At 35.1% G+C, this 10,577-nt stretch overlaps 1 protein-coding gene across 4 annotated transcripts in view; it reads left to right on the top strand.

The window, feature by feature from the left end:
• Positions 1-10,321, top strand: part of Grm8 (glutamate metabotropic receptor 8) — a 795,023-nt gene extending 784,702 nt beyond the window's left edge. Inside the window, exons 10-11 of one of the 4 annotated variants that reach the window (XM_028762574.1) lie at positions 2,486-2,787; positions 9,745-10,321. In XM_028762574.1, coding sequence (XP_028618407.1) covers positions 2,486-2,782 — 297 coding nt within the window. In that variant the 3' untranslated portion in view covers positions 2,783-2,787; positions 9,745-10,321. The remainder of the gene's footprint in view (positions 1-2,485; positions 2,788-9,744) is intronic. The other 3 variants (XM_028762573.1, XM_028762575.1, XM_028762576.1) reach the window with 3 other exon arrangements.
• The last annotated feature ends 256 nt before the right edge of the window (positions 10,322-10,577 follow it).

Below are 10,577 nucleotides of genomic sequence, written 5' to 3'. Positions count from 1 at the left end.
TGTGTCTGTGTCTGTGTCTGTGTCTGTGTCTGTGTCTGTGTCTGTGTCTGTGTCTGTGTCTGTCTGTGTCTGTGTATGTATATGTATATATGCATAGGAACCAAAAGAAGGGTTTGAAAGAGGGTAGCCAGGACAGACTATGGCCAAGAAATGAATTGTGGGAAGTGACTTAATTCTATTTTAGTTAAAAAACATTTAAAATATTTTTAAAAGAGAATATTTTTTTATTTAATCTTAGGCAAAAGGCTAAAAAAACCCAATAAGAATAATATTTATTTATTTATTTATTTATTTATAGAATTAAATACTTTAAGCTATGTGTGTGTGAAAAGGGCTATAAACTGTAAAGCTGATTTCAGATGGTGCCACTGTCTAGTGTTTATGGTATAAGAAATGAAGGAGGGCTAGCACAAAGATGCTTTATTTCTTATTTATTACAATAGATTACTTCAGTTGCCAAAGTATTAAAAAAGCATGAGAGATGAAGTGTCAGCATCTGTGGAGGTCTGAATTCAAGTAGCTCTTTGAAAGATAAAGATTAAGCATTATCATAAAAATTTAGAATATCTTCCCTACTTCCCTTAGAATTCTATGTCACGATCTACATTCAGAGGTTCTTGGATGTGTACAATAATATACACAGAATAAAGAGGGAGAAGGAGAAGGAAGGAGGCAGGCAGGCAGACAGACAGACAGACACACAGGAACATGTGGAATGGTGCTAGAATTCAAACTTAGGTTTACTGAATCATGTCCCTTTCCAGGTTATAGCTGACCATTATGTGGAAGTCAATGTGTGAGCTCAAATAAGCTAGTCATATCCACAAACAATATTTAAAAGAAAATGTATGCAAGCACTCTACTTGTGTATAATCCTCTCTCTACACGTATCCATGTCTAGGGAATGGTGCTATCTATATTAGGCTGGTTCTTCCCACGTCAATTAACAGTATAATGACAATCCTCTATAGAGATGTCAACAACATGATGATCATGATGGTCTATCATTGAGACTTTCTTACTAGGTGACTCTAGATGGTGCCAACTTGACAAGTCAAACTAACCATCACATACTATTTAAATTAATACTGTATGGCTTACAAAACTAACTAATTAAGATACATTTTTAAAATTAAAACTCCAGTTTGTGAGTTTATAGGATTTAAAAGTTGCTTGAGCTCTAGATTCTCCTTGTTTTTACTTTGAATTAACTCAATAGAATCTAACAGATATGTCCTGATGATGATTATTAATTCAAGTGATTTTAGAATATTTGTGGGTATAGTTTGAATTTTCCCATATTCTGTGCATGCTTGCTCCTTTCTTTATGATTCTTTGTACTCATTATTTGAAAACTTCAAACACGTACACTATGTATTTTTATGATATCCACCAGCTACTTCTTCCTTGAGTCTCCACAGACACATCTACTTCCCAATCTCATGTTCTTTACTTTTTTCTGTATTTCCCATAAGACCATCTATCTTATATTATTGACATGCAACAAAGAATCAACACAGAGAAGGAATTTCAAAATATGCTGCTGTAACTCCACTAAGATATATGTATCTGACATCTTAAAGGAGAGACTATTTCTTTTTCTTAAATACATATTTATTATATTTTATATGTGTGTGTTTTGAATGATTCTATGTCTCTGTACCACATGGGTTCCCAATGACCTTAGAAGTCAGTCAACGGTGTTGAAGTTTCTGGAACTGGAGTTATGGATGGTTGTGATCCACTATGTATGTTGAGAACTGAGCTGGGTCTTCTTGAAGAGCTAAAAGTTTTCTTAACCACTCAAAGCCCTTAACTTAATTTTTTCAAAGCCCTAGGAGGAGATCTTGCACATTTTGTTAAAAATCTTATATTTACATTGATGTGATATAAACAATGAGAAATCCCAGAAAGTGTTCATTAGATAGGCTGTTAAAAAAACACAAGCCCCTTTATCATGTTTTTGATATTTTTTGTTTTTTTACCAATTTTGGTGGTTAAAACTACATATGATATTAGAGCAGTGGTGTCACAGAAGCAATCTCTATCATGATGACCCAGATTGCTGTACTGTCTCTGTCTTCACTAACATGTAATATGCTCTTTGCTTAAGTATTGTGATTATCATCTGGGCCACTGGTACCTTTGCAAGAAGCCAGTGTAGTGTGACATATTAGTCTCTTGTCAGACAGCATTTTGTCCCCTTTCTTCTGTGGTTTATGATCTAAAAAGTAACATAAGCTCTACCTCTTCTCAATTTTTTTTAAGGAGTAAGAATTTTAAAATACAAAATCACTCATCTTTCCTTGTAGTTTGTTATACTGAAAGCTTGACTGCAGTCAAGGGCAATTTCAGTAAATATTCTCCAATGTATCTATAGGAGAGAAACTGGAATAATTTTAGAAAATAGTGTGTTATTTGCTTTATCTCCTTCTAGTCAAACTTAATAACCATGATTCTTTTTCTTTTTTTTTCCTCTCCTCAGATGTACATCCAGACAACAACACTTACTGTCTCCATGAGTTTAAGTGCTTCAGTGTCTCTGGGAATGCTCTATATGCCCAAAGTTTATATTATAATTTTTCATCCAGAGCAGAATGTTCAAAAACGCAAGAGAAGCTTCAAGGCTGTGGTCACAGCTGCTACCATGCAAAGCAAACTGATCCAAAAGGGAAACGACAGACCAAATGGCGAGGTGAAAAGTGAACTCTGTGAGAGTCTTGAAACCAACAGTAAGTCATCTGTAGACTTTCAGATGGTCAAGAGCGGGAGCACTTCCTAATAGATGTACGTTGAACATTCTTCTACTAGACTTGGGAACTATTCCACACAATTCTATGATCATAATGACACACATACCCTGTGACCTTAACAGTGGTCAGAATTATTGGATGAGAGCTAAATGTTTACAAACGAGTAGTTGTTCCCAATACACACTTCCCAACTGAGGTCTCTAACAAAGTATTGCAGTGTAGCTCAGCCTTTGAGGAATCATAGGGCTTAGGATTTGGGATGCTGTTTCATTTACAGAATTCATTTCTGAAACTTGAGAAACTATTCTACAATATCAGTTGCATCAGTCCTGACCTATTTTGTTACTTGTAAAGTGATACTTGGGGAATGAGGTGCTCTAGATCTTGCACAAGTGAATGCCAACTTGTTTGTTTTTTTGGGGGGGGGGATGAGAAAAGAGTTTGTTAACATGTAGAGTGAAGTCATCATAAGTACTTGGCTCCCCCAGGTCCTTTCTTCTTTTGAATTTCCTTGATATTTTTATTTGACTATGTTAATATCAAATAAGCATTGAAGGACACCTGACCATGAAGACATAGTACTTTCTTCATCTACATTTCTTCGCTCTGTAGTTGACCTGTAATCATCATATGGTAACAGTACACTGCCTTTCAGGATAATCTGGAAAAATTTTAATGAACAGTTAAAGCTTTCTTGGTATCCATAAAAGACAGTAAACAGGTTGGATATTTGTACTATAAAGATATAGAAAGTAGAATATAATAAAAATTTCATTTATATTGCCTGGTCGTATAAACTAAATAGAAATAAATTAAAGCTGAAGTTCTTACTTTAGAATGGCTCTCAGTCTTTTGTGAATGAGATAGTATAGGTTTATAGTAATTAACTAGAAGCATTTTTGTTAGTGTTCCACATCTATAATCCCAGAAGTTGAGAGACTTTGGAAAAGAGTATTTTGAATCTGTGGCTTGGGCTAAATTGTAAGACTGTATATCATAAAAATAAGAATATCCAAGAACAAAAAACACTCCCTTCCTCTGAGAATCTTTTACCAGGGTCTTTTCTCTGCTTGGTATTCTTTTTGACATTGTCTTAGCTAGGGTTTCTATTTCTGTGACGAGCCACTAAGACCATGCAAACTCATAAGAAGACGCTTAATCCAGTTCAAAGGTTTAGTCCTTTCTCATCATAGCAAGAAACATGGCAGTACACAGCTAGGCCTGGTACTGGAGAGGGAGTTGAGAGTTATACATCCTGATCTGTAGGCAGCAAGCAGAGAGTGTGAGCTACCATGACTGGCTTGAGCATCTGAAACCTCAAAGGCTTTCTCCACTGGCACTTTCTTCAACAGGGCCACACCTCCTAATAGTGTCACTCCTTATGAGTCTATGTAAGCCCATTTCATTCATACTACCACAGATATTAAGTACAAAAGAAGACTAAGAATTGGTTTTATCTGGCTTAATTACTAAAGACATGTATAGTTTCCACTGCATTGACAAAATTTTCTTTGAGTTTTGTTTTCTAGATATCTATGAACATTGCATATTGTAATGAATATGTGTCAAAGTAGTCTTAGATATATTGACATGCAGATTAAGCTTATTAGCTTATAGGTGGTAAGATAGCAGAGTGGACAAAGGAATTTGCCATTCTCTGACAACCTGAAGTGTATCCTGGGACCCACTTAATGGAAGGAGAGAACCAAAGCCTTGAATTTGTACTTTGACTTCTACATACACTCAGAGGCACTTGCGCGCACGCACGCGCACACCCCCTCAACACATATGCTGACATGCACTCATGCATATGTACACAGGCATACACATACAGACACACACACACACACACACACACACTATAGAAACAAACTAATAAATTAAAAGTAAGTTTAAAGCCTTAATGGCTTAAGCCATCCTCAGAAGCCATCCTGACTGCAGGAAGATTATCTAGTAAAAATCATCAGTCACGTTTCTAGAAAGAAACCTGTCATAACTCCACAAATACTTCCCACACAGACACTATTCTTTCAAAGCAGCCTTGTGAAGGTGCAAGAGCTGATTTTAGTAGCACATACGTATGATCACTTCCCATGATTGATAAACACTTTACCAATGACAGGACTATTAGCAAAATGCTAGTGATTTGGGGGCAGAATATTTTTGTTTTCCAACGTGATAGCATCAGTATAGGGATTTTAAACTTGTGCAGATGCCAGTAAGCTGCTCTTGGCACCATGCACATTCAGTGCTGGCACAGGAAGCATGAATCACCAGAGTCCTTGACCTGTGTTTTTGCAGCAATCCAGTAAAGGACATAATGGGGTTTCAAATGGAAACAACAAGCATCTTGGTGGAATAAATACCAATCATCCGAGGCCTCCTAAGGAACATGATGGGAGGCAAAAAAAAAAAAAATCAGTATTTTCCCCAAGCCCTTGAAGAGCAAATGGTATCCCCTAAAAGTAAAATATTTATTGTCAATGAAAACCAGTCTTATATTGTTAAATACGTCTCAAACACTGGCTATTTTCTTGTTATTTTCTCTGGATGCTGAAGAACACATTCCTATGATTTGCTCGAATAAATAAAAAGAAAGATTACAAACATGAAGGCTTAGAAAGGTGAGCTTATTATATTCTGGAAGAGTTAAAGTTCTCATTTGGAAGGTAAGATTAGTAAAAATAAATGAAGATAATGTGGATTACTGCCTGAATGCCAGTTTGGGCTATCATTAATACAAAAGTATTTGAAACTAAAATAAAAAACAACTATTATTTTGGTATATACACCTTTATTTTAGTATGGGCAGTAACTTGGTAACTATGATTACTGATCTGTTGCTGGAATTTTTGATTATGACTAAATAATGATTTAACCATATATGCATATATGCAATTCATTATAATGCATATATATGTATATATATGAATGTGTCAGTGCTATCTGTGTGAAAAGGTGCCTGTAGCATTCAAAAGAGTGTTTTGGATACGATGGAGATGAACTCATAGGTGTCTTTCGGCTGCCTGACTTGAGTGCTAGAAACCAAGCTCAGGTCCTGTGAAAGAGCAGTATGTGTTCTTACATACTGAGCAGTCTCTCCAGGCCCAGAGATTCATTTTAGAAGTGAGTTGTGGTTGTCACCCCAGACTTACTTGTCATATGATAAAAATTTGAGAACTTCACATAATAATGTTAAGGAACGTGAAGTTAGAAAGTAAGCTAATTTTTTGACTTTGCATAACACTACATTTTTCTGTAACAAGATACCATGTTGTTTCAGAAAAGAGAGGGGACTGAAAACCAAGTTTCTGTGTGCAAGAGTTTCAAGCACTACCTGGTCACTGTTCTATTTCTTTTAGGTTTCTTATCATATGTTGATTCATAAGCAATGCAGTAGCTGCCGTTTCTTAAGCCTATGAACACAGTACGGCACACCTAAGGAAATATATCATTGCCCTGGTTTTCAAAGGTGTATATACACATATGAACTTTGTCAAAACAGTTTCCCTATTAGTTCATCTGCATATTTTTAATCCATTTTGATCCATAATAATTCTGAAATAATGAGTCATAAAAATTATGTCATTTGTAGTCATCTGTTTCCATCACTTCATTTTTATTTTTCTTGTTTTGAATTTTTTTCTTTCTTAATGTACTTTCATTATGGATACCTGTCCCCCTACTCCTCTGGTTGTCCCCCTCCTCTGCTTTCTTCTCCCTCTGGATCAACTTCCTTACCTTCTGTCTCTCATCTGAAAGCAGTCTTCTTAGGGATAATAAAATAGAAATAAGATATAACAAAATAAAAGATAAAAGCATGAAACAGAAACTAACACATTGGAATAGGAGAATATAAACAGAAGTAAAGAATCTAAGAAAAAAACACAAGACCAGATATCAGTACAGAGACTTACTCCTTTCTATGTTCAGAAAATTTTATAGAAATAGCTAAACTGGAAGCCATACTACGTGTGTAAAAGACCTGTGGCATAAAAGAGAAAAATACCCAAAACATATAACTATACATATGAATAAATACAAACATAAATAAAATAGCCCAGGGAACTAAGGTAAGACTACATCATACTATTCAAACACAAAATGTCAGTAAAATGATTCCTAACGACATCCATCTGGACTCATAGAACAGTATTTGCTCAGCCATCATCAGAGATGCTTCCTTCTGCAGCAATTGGCAACAAACAGAAAACCACTGCCTGATATTATACAGAAAGTTAAAGACCTTGGAACCCTCAGTCCCAAACAGGATGTCTCCATCAAATCTCTCCCATCAAATCTCAGGCAACTTAGGACAAGGATGTGGAAAACATGTAAGAGACAGAGGTGATGGAGGACACCAAGAAAACAAGGCCCTCTAAATCAACATGATCGATGCATACATGAATGCACAGAGACTGTAGCAGCACTCATAGGTCCTATACAGTTCTGCACCAGATGGGATGCTAGAGCTGAAAGGAGCAGTGGACACATGCCTCATCCCTAACCGAGAAGCTATCTCCAATTGATAACAACTTATAAATGAAAATTTGCTCTCATCCAACCATAGCATCTTTTTTTTAATTGCTTATATTTTACTTGTATGTTTATATTTTCAGGACTGATTATTTCATACCGTGTAATCAACGGGTGTACTCTTCCGTGGGAAGACTAGTTCTGCTTTCAGCATGCAGCATTCCTTAGCTGCCTGTAGTTTTTTGTCTGTGACTGGGTTCTGGTGAGATTCACCCCATCTACTTTAGCATGCCCGATGCTGTCATCATCCGTGCTCAAGTCTCTTTTCCTTTTTGCAGTGTACACATTTAATAAATATTTTTTATACTTACATTTTGGACAGTGCAGAATAGTGCAGAAAACTCAGTGTCCCTTTTACTAGTCTGCTTTTTTAACTCACTGCAGGTTTTCTTCATCACAGCTACAAGTAATTAATGAAAAATCTATCAGTAGCAGGAAAAGTATACATTTTGTTTTCTTAAAGAAATATAGAAGTACAAAATGCATTATATGAATCAGAATATGAAAACGGAAGTAAACCAATATGAAAGGGTTGGTGCCTCATTTTGTATACACACACACACACACACACACATGCAACACAGGCACGCACGCACATAGGAATCAGCTTACCTTCTAGGAAGAGGGCTATCCAATAGTACCACGGAAAGACAAGGAATGATATAGCTACCAAATGCTTGCCACAGAAGTGTGAGATCTTGAGCTGTACAACAGCACTCACATAAAATCTAGGTGTGAGCACAATTTCCTAAACTAAGTTCTGGGAAAGCAAAGCAAAGTGGATTCCAGGTACTTCCTGGGCAGCCAAGCCTACCTTAATCAGTAGTTCCCACATTTGAAGAAAGCTTCTGTCTTACATTGCAAGACGATGACTTTAATTCATGCTATCTAAGATTGAGCTCTGGCCTTCTTATGATTGCCTGTGAGCACGCGCACGCGCGCGCGCGCACACACACACACACACACATTCAGACATGCACAGTGATATACACAAAAACATACCCATAGGAACACATAGAGAGACACATTCGGAGGAACAAAATCTGTTTCTCTCACACACAAACACATGCTCGCATGCTGTCATGCAAAGACAAAAATAGAAAGGGTGGGACAAAATAGTGTTTTTCCCAAACTAGAAATTAATCTCCAAAAATATTCTCTGTCTCTATTCTTACAGCCTTTAATTAGTGGTGAGGATAAGGAGAATGAATTTGCTTAATTTTTATTCATTTTTGTAAAAATAGGATGGAATGTATACCTGGAATCAAATTCACTTCTTTCCACTATGCTACGATAATAATCAAGTATGACCAGTGAAAATAAATTCATGAGTGACCTAGTTTGAACATATATTTAATATTATTAAATTAAATAAGTTAGTAAAGCCATATAGAGTTAGCATTTTCTTGGACTGGGTTTATTTCAGTGATACACTTAACATGATTTTGTTCTCTGTAACCTGGATGGGTCAATTACCAGTGTTCAAAAGGACAAAGGGATAAGTCTGATTATAAATTACATACAAAGAATAGCTTTATGATTTCTAGAAGTACTCAATGTACACAACTATAATAAATTATTTAAAAATATTTTCACTCTGAATTGAATTAATACACTGAAATACACATGTACATTTTTAAACACAATTACTCTATATTAATCTTAAAAGAGGTAACAATTTTGAATATTTTCACACATTAATTAAATGTTTGAATTTTGCAATTACTTGTAGTCTTCTTTTCTCTGAAAGTGTCAGCATGAATATAAATTAGATATAATATTTTGTTCATAGCTTTCTAATAGGCTTACAACAATGAGGATTGTGTTATAATAAGTTAATAACAGAAGAGTTAAATAAATTTCATCTGTTGAGATTTTATTTCCATGTATCCCTCAGTTAACATTAAAAAAAACAAACAAACCTCATAACTATCTATTGACTGTGTCAATATTTAGCAAAGAATGGTATCTACTTGAGACTTGACATGTTAATCTAAAGCCTGAGGTTATTGTTAATTTTTAAATATAAGATAAATATTGTCAAGGTACAACTAATAACCATTTGGCTAAGGGATTCACTGAAGTGAATAAAATATTTGATTTAGTCTGATAGATTTTTTTCATGCCTATTTTGTAGAACATTGGTGTCTTTTTAAAAATGTGTATGAAAATTAAATTTGTTAAGGCAACATGTAAATAAGATTTTACAAAGTTTTCTAATAATTAGCATTTTCATATTCACTTTTTTGCTAACTTATCTACGTACTATACACTGGATTGAGAACTTTTGTGGATTAACAGTTTTGCCAAATTTCTCATTTGATTTCTAATGCATGGTTTAAAATACTAAGCCACATATTTAAAAAAATACATTATTATCAGACAGCCCTAGAAGAATTTATATCAGGAAAATGGTTATTATATGAGACTAACTTGTCCTAATTTATCTTAACAGCTTCTTCTACCAAGACAACATACATCAGCTACAGTAATCACTCAATCTGAACAGGGAGATGGCACCATCTGAAGGAAGGTGCTGTGTGTTCTTAAATATTGAACATGAGACTGAAAAAAAATAATGCACTCTGGGAGATCTCCATAGACTACAATCAATCAGATCAATAGTCTTGTAAGGAACAAAATTTAGCCATGAGCCAAAAGTATCAATATCGAGGAGCAAAGAAGCCCATTTTTATACAATACAACCAATGAGTGTCAAGCTAAAGTATTGCTTACTTGTGAGCAGTTAAAAAAAAAAATCTCAAACGGAAAACTAATGTTAGCTTGTGAAAAAAATGCTGTTGAAATAAACCATGTCTGATGTTATTCTTGTAAGTATTTTTCTGTGATTGTGAGAACTCCTGTTCCTGTCCCACACTGTTCAACTTGTATAAGCCTCTGAGTCTGTTTCTTGTAATGGCTGACTGGATTGAAGCCCTGGGTTGTGCTACAAAATAAATGCAATGATTGACGCATGCAATTTTTATACAAATAATTTATTTCTAATAATAAAGGAATGTTTTGCAAATGTTGAGCTTTGTTTCGTTCCAGTTTTAAAACAGGGTAATCCCCTCTTTCCAGCTGACACTCCACTGTTGTTAAATCCTTGCCTGGCACCCTGTTGAGCCTACCTCCTTCAGCAACATGGGTTTGGATTGTTTGTGTTTACGAGGAGACTTTTATTGTTCTATAAATAGGTATAACTTATATAAAATTTTGTAAATACTTTTGATTTGTATAATAGATTTTCATAGCAACTACTCTTATTAAGAATCAAGTTGTAGCTTG

Source organism: Grammomys surdaster, unplaced genomic scaffold, assembly GCF_004785775.1.
Source record: "Grammomys surdaster isolate TR1022 unplaced genomic scaffold, NIH_TR_1.0 134, whole genome shotgun sequence".
NCBI lineage: Eukaryota > Metazoa > Chordata > Mammalia > Rodentia > Muridae > Grammomys > Grammomys surdaster.
Note: the sequence above shows the minus strand (reverse complement) of the source record. Positions and strands in the feature narration are given on the sequence as shown.